Source organism: Hyperolius riggenbachi, chromosome 1 (genome assembly GCF_040937935.1).
Source record: "Hyperolius riggenbachi isolate aHypRig1 chromosome 1, aHypRig1.pri, whole genome shotgun sequence".
In the NCBI taxonomy this organism is placed as follows: domain Eukaryota; kingdom Metazoa; phylum Chordata; class Amphibia; order Anura; family Hyperoliidae; genus Hyperolius; species Hyperolius riggenbachi.
In genome coordinates, this window is record NC_090646.1 from 624,961,280 (window position 1) to 624,982,229 (window position 20,950).

General features: G+C 44.9%; 1 protein-coding gene across 1 annotated transcript in view; it reads left to right on the forward strand.

Moving 5' to 3' along the window:
- LOC137543581 (membrane cofactor protein-like) overlaps positions 1-20,950 on the forward strand; it is a 121,586-nt gene that overhangs the window by 36,941 nt on the left and 63,695 nt on the right. The window contains exon 9 of the mRNA XM_068264724.1: positions 20,666-20,854. Coding sequence (XP_068120825.1) covers positions 20,666-20,854 — 189 coding nt within the window. The remainder of the gene's footprint in view (positions 1-20,665; positions 20,855-20,950) is intronic.

The following is a 20,950-nucleotide window of genomic DNA, read 5'->3' on the forward strand; positions in this document are numbered from 1 at the left end:
AATTGTATGGTGTGGCCACCTTAAAGTGTACCAGTGGCTGGATAGTGTACTGGTTAAGGGTTTCGCCTTTGACATGGGAGACCAGGGTTCGAATCCTGGCTAGGTCAAGTACCTATTCAGTAAGGAGTTCAAGGCAAGACTCCCTAACACTGCAGGGTGGCCTCCTGAGCGCGTCCCGGTGGCTGCAGCTCTTGAGCGCTTTGAGTCCGACAGGAGAAAAGCGCTATACAAATGTTCGGATATCGGATTATTACCAGAGATTTTTCTTGTAGCAGTTTTTGTAATTACCTGGGACTTCCTCCAGACCCATGCTGACCGTGGGCTCCATCGCCGTCCTGGGCCCCCTCTGTTCCCCCGCTGTATCCCCGGTATATTCCCCAGTCATCGCTGGATGCATTCTGTACCTACGTGATTAGTACTGTGCAGGCGCACAATGGCCTGGACCATGGGAGTACGACGGGCACACGTGCAGCCAGGGCCATGCATGCGCGGTGACGCATGCCTGGGAAATATACCAGGGGACACAGCAGAGGAACATGGGGGGGGGGGGGGCCAGGAACAGGGGGGGGGGGGGCAGGAACAGGGTGATAGAGTCCATGGCTGACATGGGGCCGGATGAAGCACCTGGTAAGTATAAATGCTGCTACATTAAACATCCAGAATCAAGTGTAACCCCAAACACGGTCACTCACCCAGGACAATAACCTGGGCTGCCAGTGCACAATCCCCCTGTGGGGCACCATCCGCACAATAAAAGAACCATGAATGAAGGAGGCACTCCAATGGCGATAGTTAAACTTGCGTTTAATCAGAAAAGTTGCTTAACCTCCTGGGCGATACAATATCGCCAGGGGGCGGTGCAGCACTTTTTTTTTTTTTTTTTAAGTCATGTAGCTAGCTACATGACAGCCGCTGTGCAGCGGCTTCCCCCCGCCCCCTCCGATTGCCTCCGGCGATCAGAGCAAACAGATATTCCCATTCAGAGCGGATCGCTCAAGTCCAGTCTTATCAGCTGAACGACAGACTGTACACACGCCCGATTTGACGTCCAAACGACGGGCCGTTTTTGCGAAAATCCGACGTGTGTACGAGCCTTTAGGAATAATGAGGATATTGTGGTGATCAAGGCAGACAAAGGAGGGGCTATTATTGTGATGGATAAAAATCAGTATGTTGCAGAAGCACATAGACAGTTACAGATAACTGACCATTATGAGAAATGTAGATGTGATCCCACCTGGGTGATTAAAGGATACCCGAAGTGACGTGTGACATGAGATAGACATGTGTATGTACAGTGCCAAGCACACTAATAACTATGCTATATTTTTCTTTCTCTACCTGAAAGAGTTAAATATCAGGTATGTAAGTGGCTGACTCAGTCCTGACTCAGACAGAAAGTTGCTATAGTGTGACCCTCACTGATAAGAAATTCCAACTATAAAACACTTTCCTAGCAGAAAATGGCTTCTGAGAGCAAGAAAGAGATAGAAAGGGTCAATAGTTCATAGATTTACCTCTGGCATACTTCAATTAATGGGTCCTATATTGAGGGACTGTTGTTGGAAACAACCCTAGAACATATCACTTTATTTACTTCTTGCTTGATTGTCTGGCAATCGTGCTGAGTAATAACTACTTTAAATTTGAAAATTATCTACAGAGGCAAGGTACGAACATGGGGTCCCCTTTGGCCCCATCGTTTGCTTACCTATTTATACACAAACTGGAAAAGGCAATGTTTAACGGCATTAATTATTTTGCGCAAGGGCGTTTCTAGGTTCCTGGGAGATCCGGGGCACCAAGAGGGAATGAAAATGGGCGTGGTCATGCTGCGGAAAGTGGGCTTGGTCATAGGTGGGGCCAAATGTACATGAACATAGCAGTGGCGTAACTTAAATATATTCAATAGGCAGTATTTCACATAAATAAGCCCCTCGACCTGGCTTCTGTCTTCAGCTGGCCTGTGTGCTGTACTTAGCTGGCGGTTATGCTGGGCTGGTGGCTATGCTATGCTGGCCTGGCTGGTGGTGATGCTGTTGGCATTGCTGTCAGTGATGCTGTGCCGGCCTGGCTCAGTGATGCTGTGCCAGCTTGGCTGGCAGTGATGTTGAGCCGGCCTGGCATTGCTAGGTGACTTGCTGGGGCTTTGCTGGGCAATTTGCTGGGGGCATTTTGAGGGGCTTTAATGGGCTGGGGGCTTTATGAGGCTTTGTTTGGCTGTATGCTTTGCTGGGCTGGGACCAGAAGGCTTTGCTAAGGGGGGGGGGGGGTTGCTTTGCAGGGGGCTGTGCTTTCCTGGTCAGGGGCTTTGCTTGGCTGTAGATAGGTATGTGCCCCAGTATAAGTTATATAGGTAGGTTCCCCCAGTATAGGTTAGATAGGTAGGTTCCCCCAGTATAGGTTAGATAGGTAGGTTCCCCCAGTATAGGTTAGATGGGTAGGTTCCCCCAGTATAGGTTCGATAGGTAGGTTCCCCCAGTATAGGTTCGATAGGTAGGTTCCCCCAGTATAGGTTTGATAGGTAGGTTCCCCCAGTATAGGTTCGATAGGTAGGTTCCCCCAGTATAGGTTAGATAGGTAGGTTCCCCCAGTATAGGTTAGATAGGTAGGTTCCCCCAGTATAGGTTAGATAGGTAGGTTCCCCCAGTATAGGTTAGATAGGTAGGTTCCCCCAGTATAGGTTAGATAGGTAGGTTCCCCCAGTATAGGTTAGATAGGTAGGTTCCCCCAGTATAGGTTAGATAGGTAGGTTCCCCCAGTATAGGTTAGATCGGTAGGTTCCTCCAGTATAGGTTAGATCGGTAGGTTAGATAGGTAGGTTCCCCCAGTATAGGTTAGATAACCAGGTGCCCCAAGTAAGTGCCAGGCTGAGGAGGCGGGGCGCTGGGCGGAGCGGCGGGAGAGCGGGCATAGTTTAGTTAAAAACTCACCTTCTAATCCCAGCACGCACTCACTCCATCTCCTTCCTACTTCCTGTCCTGGCATCCCTCGCACTGTGATGAGATCGGTCACGTCATCACAGGGTGCACTGTAACCAAGGCAATGGATGCTAGGGGAGGAAGTAGGAAGGAGATGAAGGCTGTGCCTGTGGGGATCGGAAGGTGAGTTTTTAACTACACCATGCATGCTTCCCCGCCGCTCTGCACAGTGCCCCCTCCTGCCGCTCAGTCTGATCTGGGGCACCATGGCAACATGTTCGGAGGCGGTGCCCAAGATCAAAGCCCCTAGCGATGCCACTGATTGTGCGAATATTGTTGGTTATTTTAGATTTGTAGATGTATTAATTTTGTGGAAGGGAGAGGGAGAAGGGCTTGGATTGATGGTGGAAGAAGCAAACTCTGCACATCAACCATTAAATTCACAATGGATTGCTCTGACAGTTATACACTATCTGGATGTAGCCATCGCAGTGACAGAGGAGGGGTTGCAAACCGATCTGTATACTAAACCTACAGATTGGAACAACCTACGCAGAGTAGATAGCTTTCACAATAAAAAACGTGATTAAAGCTATACCCAAGGGACAGTTCTTGCGGCCTGGAATGGATAGCATCCACAGAACAGGGGTACCAGAAGGCAGCAGAGAAACTGATCCATAAATTTGAAGCTAAGGGGTATGATCCTGGAGAGCTGGGGAAGGTGAAGATAGAGGTGGGATGTATCCCTAGGTCATCACTGTTGGAGAAGCACCCTAAAACTGATCAAGCGCATTCCTTTTGTGCAAACATGGTGCAGGCAGTCGGGTTTGGTCCGTGAGGTGGTCAATAAGCATTGGCCAATACTCCAGCAAGATTCAAATTACGGGGTACGATTTTAAAGAACCTCCATTGTTCTCTTTCAAACGGGGCAGGACCATCAAAAATATGGTCAGCAGAGTGGATCTTTCCAGAAGGTGTTGAAATGGGCAAACTGACCAAAAAGAGAGAGATGTTTCTGTGCATGAATTGCACCTGCTGTGGTTCAATCATAAAGGGTGATCATGTGAGACACCCGCACACGGGAATGAAAATTGTGATCCGGTCTTTGTATACGTGTAACAGCAGCTTTGTGGTCTATGCACTGAAGTGTCCCTGTGGACTGATGTATGTGGGTAAAATCGCGAGATGTGAAAACTAGAATACAAGAACACAGGGGCTCCATTCATGGTTATGATCCATCCAAGCCAGGCAGTCACACCCCGTTAGGCAAGCATTTCTTTGTCTCAGGACATGGTATGTCACAGCTTAGGTGGATGGTTTTAGACCACATACCACCACTCAGCAGAGGAGGGTATAGGGACAACATACTGTTACAGAGAGAAGCTAAATGGATAAGAAAATTGGATTTCATTACCCCTTGGGGTCTGAATGATATGTTTAGTGTGAAATGCTTCCTGTAACTAATGTGTGTTTTTTTTTTTTTTTTCCTCCCTTCTAGGTTCTGATGCAATGTCGTCGGTACTTGGTGGTCGCGAGAGGGAGCAAACTTATCCCTGGGCAATAAGTCTATGCTTTTTAGTGATAAGCTATCTGTATTAATGTATCATTATGCATATCTTTTGATTGCAAAATGTTTGCTTTATGCTAGTTTTTACTTGGTGCGTTTGTGGGTAGACACCTAGAATGTAGTGCCCAGAAAGAATTTGGACTTACCCTTAGGGGTTAACATGAACTTGACTGTGGCCTTTCTGGTCAGCTGACCATGAAAGTGGAGTGTATTGTACATGGGTGTGGTGCACTAATGTTATAAATTTGCTGTGTTCTGCTGGGTGCTTATACACCTGAGGAAGGGGAAAAACCCTGAAACGTCATGTTAAGCAGCTTTTCTGATTAACTGTCGCCATTGGAGTGCCTCCTTCATTCATTAATGCTACATGAAACCTCCCTGGTTTCCTTTAACCACTTAAGCCCGAAGGGTTGTTTATTTTTTGCATCTGAGCAACTTTCACCTCCCATTCATTTGCCAATAACTTTACTACTCCTCACAATGAATTGGTCTATATCTTGTTTTTTCCGCCACCAATTAAGCTTTCTTTGGGTGATACATTTTGTTAAGAATTATTTTATTCTAAATCCATTTTAACAGGAATATAAAAGTTTTTGACCATTATAGTTTGAAATTAATACATTCTACCGTAATTAAAGCCCATGTATTTTATTTGCCCATTTGTCCCGCTTATTACACCATTTAAATTATGTACCTATCACAATGTATGGCGTCGCTATTTTATTTGGAAATAAAGTTACATTTTTTTCAATTTGCGTCCATCACTATTTACAAGCCCATAATTTAAGAAATTAATATACTCCTTTGACATGCTTATTTAAAAAGTTCAGACCATTTAGTAACTATTTATGATTATTTATTTTTTTAACTGTAATTCTTTTATTTTTATTAAAAATTTTATTTGGGTAATTTGTGGTGTCGGAAGTAAACAGCTAATTTTAAATGTAAAATAATGCATTTGTTAATAAAAAATAGATGTGGGTGTAGTTTTACTATTTGGCCACATGATGGCCAGAGTCAAAAAGTCCTGGAAGCGTACGTTCAGGCTTCCAGGACGCATTAGGAGGACGGGAAACTTTTTGTGAATCAGAAAAACCGCTGTCGGTTTTTCTGCGGGGGGCTTCGACCAGTGAATGGGATCTATAATCCCATTCATTGATCGCTGGGCTAATGGCCGGCGGCAGGAGCGCACGCAGCCCAACTGGACGAGAATGTTCATCCAGTTGGGCTTAAAGGATACCACATTTGAGAAAAAAAGTTTGCAGCAGTGTGTGGGGGGTTAAAATTACATACAGTTAGCTAGTCCTGTCCTCTCCATCTGCCGCCGTTAGTCTCATATAAGTCCTGGTGCCCGGCGACTTGATTGACCCCCCCCCCCCCACCCGGACATACTGCGCCTTGTGCGCGCAGTATGTCCTCCCCTCTTCACTTCTGGCCGCTGCATAGCGATCGACTCAGAAGCACGTTGATTCCTCTGCGCTGCGTGTGCGCTCCATTACACTTAGCGTCACATGATTAGGACTTGTATGAGACTAACGGCAGCAGACTGAGGGGGCAGGACTGGCTAACGGTATGTAATTTTAACCCCCCCACACACTGCTGCAAACTTTTTTTTTTTTTTTCAACTGTGGTATCCTTTAAGTGGTTGAGATCATCAGAAAAATAAAATTCTGTTTGTTTTTCAGTATGCATGAAATTCTAAAGTAACTACCTTAACCACTTAAGGACTGCAGTCATAAAACCCCTTAAAGCGGACCCAAACCAAACATTTTTTTAATTAAAAATATTTAGTTGCACCACTCTGACACATACAAAGATAAATAAACACTCCTTCAAACCTATGATCATTTCAGTGCATGCTTTTCACCCTTCGCTTTTCATAGCTAGGATTATACTGGGGGCAGCCATTAGCAATTCCTCCATTGCCAGACACCATCTACTCCACCAGTTTGCCGGAAAAATCCCGTCAATTTGAAAGAAAGGGAGGGGTTCCTCCAATAAATGTAAAATATTTTATATTTGTCATCATGCAGCTGAAAAAAGGCTGCTATTTATTATTATAACTTAGAAAATAGATTTTATTTCTGAAATCTTGTATTTTTAATTTGGGTCCACTTTAAAACCAGACACTTTTTCCATTCGGACCACTGCAGCTTTAACAGTTTATTGCTCGGTCATACAACCGACTATCTAAATTAATTTTACCTCCTTTTCTTGTCACTAATACAGCTTTCTTTTGATGCTATTTGATTGCTGCTGTGATTTTTAGTTTTTATTATATTCATAAAAGACATGAATTTTGTCCAAAAAATGTTGTTGTTTTTTAACTTTCTGCGCTGACATTTTTCAAATAAAGTAAAATTTCTATATACATTTTTGTCCAAATGTTATTGTGCTACATGTCTTTGATTAAAAAAACAAACCATTCAGTGTATATTTATTGCTTTGGGTAAAAGTTACAGCGTTTACAAACTATGGTGCCAAAAGTGAATTCCCATTTTGAAGCATCTGACTTTTCTGAGCACCTGTCATGTTTCATGAGGTGCTAGAATTCCAGGATAGTATAAATACTCACAAATGACACCATTTTGGAAAGAAGACATCCCAAAGTATTCACTAAGAGGCACGGTGAGCAGTGGCGTAGCTAGGGGGTTTGACACCCGGTGCGGATAATTTACCGACCGACCCCCCCCCCCCCCCCAAAAAAAAAAGCGTGCAGCGGCAAAAAAAATGGGTGTGGACATGACATCACATGGGTGGGGGTAACTGTAATGTAACAGTAAGGCAGCAGGCTAATATAGGTAGCCAGGATAGTTGCCCCCAGCATAGGCTAGGTAGGTAGGTGCCCCCAATACAGGTTAGATAGGTAGGTGCCCCAGTATAGATTACACAGGTAGCTGCCCCAGTATAGGTTAGATAGGTAGGTGCCCCCCAGTATCGGTGAGGCAGGTAGCTGCCCCCCAGTATTAGGTAGGTAGGTGCCCCCCCCCCCCCTAATGGAGAGGAGACGCAGCCCGCGGGGAGGTAACAGCTTATACTGTACATACACTGGAGATAGCAGGGATCAGCACACCATGCAGCTAGTTTACAGTACAGGCTCAGAGTACAAGGTTACACATCACATACCAATTCCACACATCACACACAGACCACCGACATCACATACAGACACACACAGACCACCGGCACATACACGTACAGACCACCGAGATTACGTACAGACCACCAACACATCACATACAGACACACGCAGACATACAGACACACACAGACCACCCACATCACATACAGACACACACACAGACCACCGACACATCACATACAGACCACCGACACATCACGTACAGACTCACTCAGACCAACCAACAGACACATCACGTACAAACACACACAGACCACTGACTCATCACGTACAGACTATCAACATCACATACACGGCAGAAATATCACATGCATGCACATACATACAAACACACACACACACTTCAGTGTGGCTCGTTCCTTTCCTGGATGCAGGGAGCCCTGCTGCAGAAATATCACACACATGCACATACAAACACAAACAGACCGACCACTGACACACACACATCACTCACTTCAGTCACTTCAGTGTGGCTTGCTCCTTTCCTGGATGCAGGGAGCCATGCTGCGGATGGTGGGCGGGTGAACGGCGTTGTCCACATCCACGTTTGCAGGGGGCGGAGCTACTCAAGCCTGCACTTTCATTCGAACATGCAGCGAGCGCCGCCCAGAAACTGGCAGCTGGCGTGTAGAGCACCCGGCGGCCATGTTTGTTCGGGGCACTGAGCATGGGCACCCCAAAGTTCAAGTCCCGGGCAAGAGAACCGGGGCACGGGCCAGCACACCCCCTCTAGAGCGGCTGAGGTCACCCCACCTGGTGCGGGTCGCACCCCCGTCACAACGCTACTGATGGTGAGTTCATAGATTTTATTTTTTGTCACAAGTTAGCGGAAAATGACACTTTGTGACAAAAAAAATAAAGTTTACATTTCTGCTAACTTGTGACAAAAAAAACGAAATCTGCCACGGATTCACCATGCCTCTCTCTGAATACTTTGGGGTGTCTACTTTCGAAAATGGGGTCATTTGTGGGGTGTATTTACTGTCCTGGCATTTTGGGGGGTGCTAAATTGTAAGCACCCCTGTAAAGCCTAAAGGTGCTCATAGGACTTTGGGCCCCTTAGCACACCTAGGCTGCAAAAAAAGTGTCACACATGTGGCATCGCCGTACTCAGGAGAAATAGTATAATGTGTTTTGGGGTTTATTTTTACACATACCCATGCTGGGTGGAAGAAATATATCTCTGTAAATGAGTTTTGTTTTTGTTTTTTTGGGGGTTTTTTTTACACACAATTGTCCATTTACAGAGATATTTCTCCCACCCAGCATGGGTATGTGTAAAAATACACCCCAAAACACATTATACTACTTCTCCTCCTGAGTAGGGCGATACCACATGTGACACTTTTTTTGCAGCCTAGGTGCACTAAGGGGCCCAACGTCCTATTCACAGGTCATTTTGAGGCATTTGGTTTCTAGACTACTCCTCACGGTTTAGGGCCCCTAAAATGCCAGGGCAGTATAGGAACCCCACAAGTGACCCCATTTTAGAAAGACACCCCAAGGTATTCCATTAGGTGTATGGTGAGTTCATAGATTTTTATTTTTTGTCAAGTTAGTGGAAAATGACACTTTGTGAAAAAAACTAAAAAATCAATTTCCGCCAACTTTTGACAAAAAATAAAATCTTCTATGAACTCATCATTCACCTAACGCAATACCTTGGGGTGTCTGCTTTCTAAAATGGGGTTATTTGTGAGGTTCCTATACTGTCCTGGCATTTTAGGGGCCCAAAACCGTGAGGAGTAGTCTGGAAACCAAATGCCCCAAAATGACTGTTCAGGGGTATAAATCTGCAAATTTTGATGACAGGTGGTCTATGAGGGGCTGAATTTTGTGGAACCGGTCATAAGCAGGGTGGCCTCTTATATGACAGGTTGTATTGGCACTGAAGTGCTGGAAGCGCAGGATGTTCTCAAATCGTGACCTGGACATGGCAGCAGAGAACATGGGCATGTGATGTATTGGGTGCGTAGACCAATAAGACCGCAATACATTCTTTTTTACTAGACCCATGTTAAGGAGAAGGCCCCAAAAAATATTACATTCGGAAACTTGGAGTGGCTTCCACCGAAAAGGCTGGGCATATTAGCTTCTTGGATTGGCTGTTGCGTATTGTGTGGCATAACGGTTGGTCTCAGCCACAATTAAGTCGTACGAGCAGTGATCCGGAAACAAAATAATTCTGTCACTGCGGTGGGGCGGTTGAGGGTTTGGCCGGGTGATCAGAAGCCCGCAGGGGGCAGATTGGGGCCTGATCTGATGGATAAGAGTGCTAGGGGGTGACAGGAGGTGATTGATGGGTGTCTCGGGGGTGATTAGAGGAGAGACTAGATGCAATCTATGCACTGGGAAGGTGATTGGAAGGGGATCTGAGGGTTTGACCGAGTGATCAGGAGCCCACACGGGGCAAATTAGGGCCTGATCTGATCGATAGGTGTGCTAGGGGGTGACAGGAGGTGATTGATGGGTGTCTCAGGGTGTGAATAGAGGGGGGAATAAATGCAAGCAATTCACTGGGGAGGAGATCTGGGGGGTCATTGGGTGCCCACGAGGAGCAGATGAGGGTCTGATCTGATGGGTATGATGGATAGCAGTGACGGGGTAATTGATGGGTGATTAGAGGGGAGAACAGATGTAAATAATGCACTGGGGAGGTGATCAGAGGGGGTCTGGGAGGCTATCTCAGGGTGTGGGCGGGTCATTGGGTGCCTGCAAGGGGCAGAATAGGGTCTGATCTGATGGGTAGCAGTGACAGGGGGTGATAAGTGATCAGGGTGTGATTAGAGGGGAGAATAGATGCAAGAAATGGCTCGGAAGAATACAAAGAATGAAAACCGAGAGCCCAATATAGTGTAGTATGTCACAATAAATGGAATATGATGAAACAATAACGAGTAAAGTACTTGTCACGGACGGTTGTGGGGCCGCAGGCGCGTCCTGGAACCGCCCGTGAAGAAAAGAACGATCGCACTCGATTCCCTGCATCGATTGCGCTTCAGATCAATAGAACCAAGATTTGATGTGTAGTATCCCTCTGCCTAGGAACAGCTGGGGGATCTGTCTTAGCTGAGTGGAAGCCTGGGGGGGGAGGTGTTAATTAGCTTGAACATGTTCCCTGTGGAAGGCACAATTTCCCTTTCTGTTCTGGGAACCAGGTGACACCTAGCTGATCTCATGTAGATGTTAATTAACCAAAGGGTGATCAGGATGCCTAGGTGCAGCCAGGCAGGCTACGAATCCTCAGGAGGTCTTAACACCTTGCTCTCTGGTAAAGATCAAAGGGAAGTCAGCTGTTAGCAGCTAGAACACATCCTGAATAAACCTGAGTCTCATAGCATAATCCATAACTTCCCAGATCTGTCATATTTCTGGGGTTCCTGAGATGGCAGCTTCGCCAAACGTGGGGGAAGTGTAGCATGAGTCCCGATGCTGGTTCTGAGGAAGTTTCAGAACATTCTGTGGTAAGGACTGCCAGTTAGGCAGTTTGAAAGTGCCCTGATGATACCACAGGGGTCCCACCCCTCATGTCTGGTATCAGGGCGCTGGGTAAATCGAGACAGACCTGAAAATGTTAATAAATCTGCCCTGACCTGTACGGTTCTGTGAGATAGAGCCCATATATGGGTAGATATGATTTCTGGTCCCCAGGACAAGGGGAGGGCTCATCTTCTAAGGGGGTGTGTGGCTCCCCGCCCTCACTCCCTCCTACTGAATCAGGGGCATAAGAATGGCAGAGGAGCCAAACTCAGTGTCCTCCACCCTGAAAACATCTTGAACTCATCGGTGCCAGCTTGAGGATATGCTGGCATCCACCTGGTCTGAACTTTGATTGAAACCCAGAACTCTGTTTTCCCACAAAAAGGACATCTTTCCAGGAACTAAGTATTTTCTCCCTTTTATTTTTTATACTGGCTATTACTGTTTTAATAATTGTTGATTTTAATAATTGTCTGTATATATTAATTATTCATATTGTGTGAATAAACGACTTTCTCCAAGTCATTCACTGTCCGCTACCCTGCTTATCAGCACACACAGAACTGATCCTGGGTCTCTGAAGATACGCTACTGTTTGTTTGTTGTTGGCTAGACAGAATATCGTGTGTTTAACCGTTTTATTCGCAGGACTAGTCAGTTAGTGGGCTCCACGGTCCCATGGTAACCGCGGTGGTGGCAGTTTACTCTGAACCAGTGGGTGACGTTGTAATTACCCGTGTCTCACAGGCTCCCTTCTGAGTTGTCTGCGGCTAATTCTTAACGGTTCCTGCGCATTGACTGCGACCAGAGTTCGCACGATCCGTGCGCTGGCACCGTTTAGAAGGCTAAGTGCGGTCAGCCACTAGGGCTCCTGTGACAATACTCACAAGTCTGGGTTACCACAAAGGCAACCACTGGATATGCAGGTGGGGAGAATTATAACCTGACCCCACTCAGGTGTTAAGAAGTCGCTCTCTGTAGACAGGAAGAATGGGGATACACCCCTCCACCAAGGGTGAACTAGATCAATAGATAATTAGTGATAACAGAGGCGCCAAATTAGAATAAAATGATTAAGATCAGATTAAAAGGAGGGGGGTTGGTGGTTACCACCCTCAGGTATATAATGACCAGCCTACAGTAGGCGCTGGGCCCTAAAACTGATGCAGCTTCGTGTATCTCCAACACTGATTGCCTGATGAAGCGGGCTTTTGACCCGTGAAACGCGTTGCATACCTGGAGATTTTACAATAAATTACATTGCTTATATATAACGACTCATAGGCTGGTCATTATATACCTGAGGGTGGTAACCACCAACCCCCCTCCTTTTAATCTGATCTTAATCATTTTATTCTAATTTGGCGCCTCTGTTATCACTAATTATCTATAGATGCAAGAAATGCACTGGCGAGGTGATCAGGGCTGGGGTCTGAGGGTGATCTAAGGATGTGGGCGGGTGATTGGGTGCCCGCAAGGGGCAGATTAGGGTCTGATCTGATGGGTAGCAGTGACAGGTGGTGACGGGGTGATTAGTGGGAGATTAGAGGGGAGAACAGATGTAGACAAAGACAATGCACTTCGGGGGCGATCTGAGGGTGTGGGCGGGTGATCAGGTGCCCGCAAGGGGCAGGTTAGGGTCTGGTCTGATGGGTGTTAGTGACAGGGGGTGATTGACAGGTGGTCAGTGGATGATTACAGGGGTAAATAGATGTACACGGGGGGTGTAGGGGGGGTCTTGGGAGGATCTGATGGTGTGGGGGGGGGGTGATCAGAAGCCCCCAGGGGGCAGTTTAGGACATAATCTTAAAAATGGTGTTGACAGATAGTGACAGGGAGTGATTGATGGGTGATTAGGGGGGGTGATTGGGTGCAAACAGGGGTAGGGGGGGTCTGAGGGGTGCTGTGGGTGATCGGGGGGGGGGGGCAGATCAGTGTGCTTGGGTGCAGACAGGGAGGGCTGCAGCCTGCCCTGGTGGTTCCTCGATCCCTGGGACCACCAGGGCAGGAGGCAGCTTGTATAATACACTTTGTATACATTACAAAGTGTATTATATACTCTGTAGCGGCGATCGCAGGGTTAACAACCCGCCGGCGCTTGTAAACAGCCGGGGGGTTGACATCGTGGGTGGGTGGAGCCTAATGCCGGTGGATGCGCGATCCCCGGTAAATCACCGTCCCAGGACCCGACGCCGATCGGCGTTACGTGGTCCTGGGCGTGCCACTTTGCCGCCGCCCATAGATAGTGGGCGGTCGGGAATTGGTTAAAGGACACCAGGTCCCATATGTAATTACATTTTTTTTTTCTCCTGAGTAATCTAGGTGATGATAATTTTCATATTCTCTTTAAACTTTTAAGCATTTTACAATTGATAAAATACCTACAAGTTGGTGAAAAACTACAATCAAAATTATTTTGAGTATTTTCATGTTTGTTGGTGGTTTAAAAGGCATTTTATTGACAAGTTTTAAAATTTCACCTAGGAAAAAACTGAGGTGAAAAAGTGAATTGCATACAGCCCCCGGGGATAAAATAAACGAATGAAATAAACAATTGTATCTATCCTCCTCCTAAAACGACTTTTTAAGATAGTCCACAGTTTTATTTTATATTTAAATCTACTATTACTGTCTAAGTTTTTCCTATTTTATTTATTATTTATTGTTTTTGCTCAATGACACATTCATTGAACTATGCCAGAGCTAAAATCTATGAACTATTGACCTTTTTATCCCTTTCCTGCTCTCAGAAGCCATTTTCTGCTAAAAGTGTTTTATAGTTATAATTTCTTATCACTGTAGTCTGACCTAGTCCTGACAGGAACTGCCGCTTACATACCTGATGTTTAACTCTTTCAGGCAGAGAAAAAAAAAAAGGAACGCAGCATAGTGATTTGTGTGCTAGGCACTGTACATACACATGTCTCTCATCATGTCACATGTCATCTCGGGTATCATTTAGGTCTCATGTGACATACGGCCTGATGCAGTAAACTCTGGTAAAGTTGCCGTTACTAGGGAATAGTGGCACCGGCTGGTAACACATTAGTACCCCATGTATTACCGCGTTAATGGGCCTGTTGCTATGGTAACGTGTTACCAAAGCAATGCGTGCATTATTGCGGTAACACACATGGTGCTAACTGGTTAATGGCCAGTGCCCCCCTGCGCTAGTAATGGTAAAAATTGTTGTGTGCTCTCTGCGCATGGCAACTTTTCCAGTTCACTGCATCAGGCCCCTGATCAGATAAACATGTGACCATACAGTACCAATCCTACTTAGAACTAGATTGTGTTCAGTATAGCAAGGGAGTAAGAAGCTGGATAAATCCTCGCCCCCCAGGTAAATAAGAAATCCTTTCCTCCATTTCATCTTAGGTACATTTTAAGGGAAATAGCTTTGCCTTCCTGGGATTTGTGGTAATCAGTGTGGCCTCTATCTCTGGCTCCACTCCCTGCATGTAAATATGGGCAGGCTCTCTAGTGCACATCCATCTGCCCACAGGCTTGCCAGCCTACTGGGTCCAAAAAACAAGTGGGCAATTATGGAGTAGTGGTGATCAGCTAATTACGATTACGCAAAATTTCACGTACATTTTTGCAATTACGCCTACATGTAATTTTTGCGTAATTACATGCTGCTTTTAGCAGCGAATAACAAAGCCCCCATACAAGCTATTGACACCAAAATGGCTACATATGTTACGGAGAATAGTGGATATGTTACGGCCAGAACCCGAAGTTTGGCCACTTCTAGTTCTGGCCGGCCACTTCGGGTTCTGGCCGGCCAATGTGCGAAGTGGCCGCTGCGCTGCGGCCAATGTGAGAAATGGAATTATTCCTGTAACATTAATGTATCTTCTGGCCGCTCTCTCCTCCTTTCCCCCCCCCCCCCCCCCGCCTCTCTCGCTCTCCTCTGGGCAGCCGGAGGGGACACGTGTGTGTCCCCGGAGTCGTTCGTCATGCCAGGGAAGCAGAGCGGGGAGGCTGCAGACATTGCTTCTGCCAGCACCCACTCTGCAAGAACGGCAGGATTCCCTGCCGCGACGGACGACTCCAGGGGGACACGCGTGTCCCCACCGGCTGCCATAGGAGAGCGAGGCAGAGCAAAAGCCGGCGGCTTCATCTGTTACATCGCCGCTGGCTTAATTGCATTAACTTAACTAAGTTGTGATACATTTGGCCGCTGCGCTGCGGCCAGAAGATACATTAATGTTACAGGAATAATTCCATTTTTTACATTGGCCGTAGCACAGCGGCCACTTCGCATATTGGCCGGCCAGAACCCGAAGTGGCCGGCCAGAACTAGAAGTGGCCAAGGTTCGGGTTCTTGCTGTAACATATACAAGTAAAAAAGTTTTCCAAACATGCAAATTCTTTGCATGTTTAAAATTGATTTTCTCAAAAACTACAAGGTCTTTTAGAAAAATTATTTTTTGACTTGTACCCACTGTTCTCCTTAACACATGTAGCAATTTTGGTAGCAATATCATATATGGGGGCTTTGCTATTAACCTTCCTGACGGCAACCCCGCAGGAGGTTTTCTCAGGCCCTGCTGGGCCGATTTGTACAATTTTTTTATTTTTTTTTTGCTGCACGCAGCTAGCACTTTGCTAGCTGCGTGAGCATACCGATCGCCGCCGCCCCGCGTCGATTCGCCGCTATCCGCGCCGCCCCCCCCCTCTAGACCCCTTGCGCAGCCTGGCCTATCAGCACCAGGCAGCGCTAAGGTGTGGATCGGGTTTCCCGATGACGTCACGACGTCGATGGCCACGACGGGGGAAGCCCTTAAGGAAATCCCGTTCTTTGAACGGGATTTCCTGATCGCCCATCGCCGGAGGCGATCGAAGAAGCTAGGGGGATGCCGCTGAGCAGCCGGCTATCATGTAGCGAGCCCTTGGCTCGCTACATGATTTAAAAAACAAAAAAAAATTTACAAAAAAACGGCTGCGCTGCCCCCTGGCGGTTTTTAATAGACCGCCAGGAGGGTTAAAGGGAACCTAAACGTAGAAGGATATGGATTTGTCCTTTTAAAAATAAATGGACTGCCAGGCAACTGGTATTGTTTAAAAGGAAACATCCATATCCCTCTCAGTTTAGATTCCCTTTAACCGCTAAATTGGCACAAAATTGCATGAAATTACTTGAAAATTACAACTAACTATGAAATATTACTATTACATACAAAATTAATTATGATTTTCTTTGAAATTTTGCATTACGCATATGCAAAATTTCAACCAATCACGGATATGGAGTAGTGTGCCCCTAAATGTTTACATGCAGGGAATAAAGCAAGGCATCCTGGGTAACGATGCTCATTCAATTTCCACGGAAGTGAAATTTTCACATTTCCGATCAGAAATAGGCATTTCCGGTTTACTGCTATTGTACAAGCGCAAGCTGCCTGCTCAGTAGCATGAACCCGATCGGGCTCAGCTTTTTCTGCTGGAGCCCGAGCGGGTCCGTGGTACCGCACAGGCGCACTCTGCAGCGCTTCGGAGGTCTCTTCATTGGATTGGTCTGGCTGAGGACAACGGGGAAGCCTCTTTAGGATCTAGAAGCTTCCTCCTCCCAGGTAAGTATCTACATGAAAGAGAAACTGTAAACAAGGATTGAACTTCATACCAATCAGTGGCTGATACCCCCTTTCTCATGAGAAATCTTTTCCTTTTCTCAAACGGATCATCGGGGGCGCTGTATGGCTGATATTGTGGTGAAAGGATGCAGGAAATTTGGGCGCATGAGGCAAGTGGACAAAAAGTACGCCACCATTGACTCTCATATTAAATATTGTTAAATGGGGCTCCTGACAGGAAATTTGGGTGCCTGGTGAATAATGTTTTCAGTGGGTGCCCAGTGAATAATAACGTTTATAAACATACTTACCATAGTTATTGTTTCTATCTACATAATGTTTCATAACTAAAACGATATTTAGTGGAAAATACAAAATTCCTTTAAATAACTAAATATATCAATTTAAAAATAATTTGAAAAATGATATGGGAGTTTTAGGGTTAGGCACTACTAGGGGAGCTTATAACTGTATACATTGATTTACAAAAATAATTTGATAAACAATATGGGAGCTTTAAGGTTAGGCACTACGGGGGGGGGGGGGGGGGTAGGGACCACCAGGAGGGTCTTAGGGTTAGGCACCACGGGGGGGGGGGGGGGGGGGGGCTTTGGGGTTAGGCACCACTAGGGGGCTCTTGGGGTTAGTCACCACCAGGGGAATTTAGGGTTAGTCACCACCAGGAGGGTCTGAGGGTTAGGCACCACCTGGGGGTCTTGCGGTTAGGCACCACCAGGCGGGTCTTGTGGTCAGGCACCACCAAGGGGGTCTAAGGTTTAGGGATAGGTAGAGGGAGGGTTCTGTGTGAGAGTAGGGTTAGGTGTAGTAAAATGTTAGTAATATTTACTAATGGTTTACTACAGTTATTATGAATGTACTTATATATATTTTTTTCATTGTTATAAACAATATTTTCAAATCTTATGTGAAGAAACAATAAATTAAGGTAATACACATTATACAATTATATCGATTATACATACTGTAAATTATCATTTCAGTTTTATAAATATTTTCAGATTTTATTACAGGAAGAAATGATAAAAGGTTATACCCAATATTATACAATTATACACATATTATCGTTTTCAGTGTTATAAACAATATTTTCAGATTTTTATTACAAGAAATGATAAAATATAGTTATTGACAAATCATTACATTTTGGCTACACCACACGCCCTTTTTATTCCCAGGTGCCCTTTTTTGATGTACACATGGTGAAACCCCTCCCACACTGTGATGTCAGGACCATGGTGCTGACATCACACTGTGGGAGCCTTGTTGCATTGTGGGAAATAACAGCTGTTTCCAACTGCAAAACAGTAAAGATGTCATAAATGTCAGAATGTAAATCAGGGAAAGGAAAGATTTTACAATGGGCAAACACTGACTAAACAATTTATACATGATTGTAAAAATTAAGCACTTTTGTTCATTACGTTATTTTGACTGGAGTTCTTCTTTAAAGAGGAACTCCAGTGAAAATAATTTAATATAAAAAGGTGCTTAATTTTTACAATAATTATGTATACATGATTTAGTCAGAGTTTGCTCATTGTAAAATCTTTCCTCTCCCAGATTCACATTCTGACATGTATTACATGGTGACATTGTTACTGTGGGCAGATTATGTAGCTGTTCTGGCTTTAACAGACAGCTATAAACAGCCATTTCCTGTGTGTGTCATTGTTACATTGTGGCAGTTTGCCCAGAGTACCTTACGGTACCAGAGCCTCTTGTGGGAGGGGTTTCAGCACAAAATCAGTCATACAGCGCCCCCTGATGGTCTGTTTGTGAAAATCATTATATTTTTCATGTAAAAGTGGGTATCAGCTACTGATTGGGATAAAGTTCAATTCTTGGTCGGAGTTTCTCTTTAAGCCTATGCCAACCTCACCGGTTTGCTTTAAAAAAAACAGCAGCAAGAAATTCAGCAAGAAAATCAGGTGTTGTGCGGGGGAAGGAACTTCCACTATCCTGGCAATATGGAGATACTGGATGCAGCTTGAGATAAGCCAGAGATGAACTGTCAGTATGTTTATTGAGTAAAGTACAAATGTCCAATCTACAAAATGTTGTACATTGCTAATGCCTTCAAATTTACAATCTTATAGATTAAACATCTGTTTAGCTTTATCTTTTTAGTATAATTAAATATGGGTAAATTAATCGTTTTAAACCCAGAGCAAGGACTGGTACGCAAGGCTGTAGTTTGATTTTCTGCACATTAGTTGAGGAAAGTTATTTGATTATTATTTGACTTTATTTAACCGGTTCAGCGCCGCGGTCCGAAAATCTCATGCATCCGAGCAACGTTCACCTCCCATTCATTCGCCTATAACTTTATTGCTACTTATCACAATGAATTGATCTATAGCTCGTTTTTTCCGCCACCAATTAGGCTTTCTGTGGGTGATACATTTTGCTAAGAGCCACTTTACTGTAAATGCATTTTAACAGGAAGAATAAGAAAAAAACGGAAGAAATTCATTATTTCTCAGTTTTTGGCCATTATAGTTTGAAATTAATATACGCTACTGTAATTAAAACGCATGTATTTTATTTGCCCATCTGTCCCGCTTATTATACCATTTAAACGATGTCCCTATCACAATTTATGGTGCCGATATTTCATTTAGAAATAAAGGTGCATTTTTTCAATTTGCGTCCATCACTATTTATAAGCTTATAATTTTAAATAATATAATAACATATTCTCTTGACATGCATATTTAAAAAGTTCAGACCCTTGGGTAACTATTTATGTTGTTTTTTTTTTTTTTTAATTGTTGTTTTTTTTTTTTTTAAATAAAAAAAGTGTATGTGGGTAATTTTTGGTGTGGGAGGGAAACTGCTAATTTTAAATGTAAAATAATGTTTTTTTTTTATCAAAAATGTATGTGGGTGCAGTTTACTATTTGGCCACAAGATGGCCACAGTGAAAAAATTCCTAGATGCGAACCAGCTCGCATCTAGGAACTAAAATGCTGAGAAGTTGTTTCCTGGGGGCAGAAATACCGCGCTCTCTGGAGAGAAAGCGTCGGTATTTCTGCGGGGAAGTTAGATCGGTGAATGGGAATTATATTCCCATTCACTGATCGGGGGGCTAGCGGCGGGCAGCGGGAGCGCGCGCGGGGGCGCGCCCGATCGCGCGCACGAGCCGGCGGCAGCACCAGTGCCTATCTGGACGAGGAAGCTCGTCCAGATAGGCCGAACTGGTTAACAAACTGCTAAAATATTTTTGACAGTTTCATTTATTTGGTAGAACAGCGAGGAGAACGCCAGCGCATACCACTAAGGCTGCATCTGAAATGACCAGCTCAGTGTGTAGCACCTACAGTATATAGACTTTCTACACACTTCGCGTTTAATTCAGATGCAAATCATATGCAAATCTGCTACTACTTATCATGCAAACAGGAAACTCAGGAGGAGGGGCTGGGAGCAGCTAACCTGACAGTTACATAGTTACAAAGTTAAGGAAAGGTGGGGAGGAAAGGCTGTGCATCCCTAAACACATGCTGCAATTGAATGGTTAATCGCACAGGCATACACCACCTCTGCCAGACTGAAAAATGCATGCCCTGCATCCAAGACAAGTGCTAACATTTATTAAACTAGGAGGAACTTTAGCTTCCAATATGGTTTGCATGTAAGTTACACATTTTTTTCTGCTTAGCTGCTCCCGAGGTTTTAAATTTAGGTTAGGTCACTTGCCCGGAGGTTTGCCTCACCGTGGCGCAAGTGTCTAGTATAATATACTTTGCATGCAAACCATATTGGAAGCTAAAGTACCTCCTAGTTTAATAAATGTTAGCACTTGTCTTGGATGCAGGGCATGCATTTTTCAGTCTGGCAGAGGCGGTGTATGCCTGTGCCATTAACCATTCAATTGCAGCATGTGTTTAGGGATGCGCAGCCTTTCCCCCCCCCCCCACCTTTCCTTAACTTAGTTTCATTTATTGCCCATCAGAATTATACTGTCCGGAGCCTGAACTGGAGAATGGAACGATAATATCTGGGAATAAAACTGATGGATCCTATGACGTTAAAGATTCCGTAACACTGGGATGTGACCAGGGTTATAGGTTAAGAGGGCAGAAAAATCTAACCTGTGTTGAAGATTTTCAATGGACGCCCGAAATGCCAAATTGTGAGCTGGGTTAGTTCAAAGAACTTTATGGAATAGTGGCAAGAATATTAATCCATGAAAAACTTGATGTTCTAGTTTTGGATAGGTTAAAGAGAATGGATATAC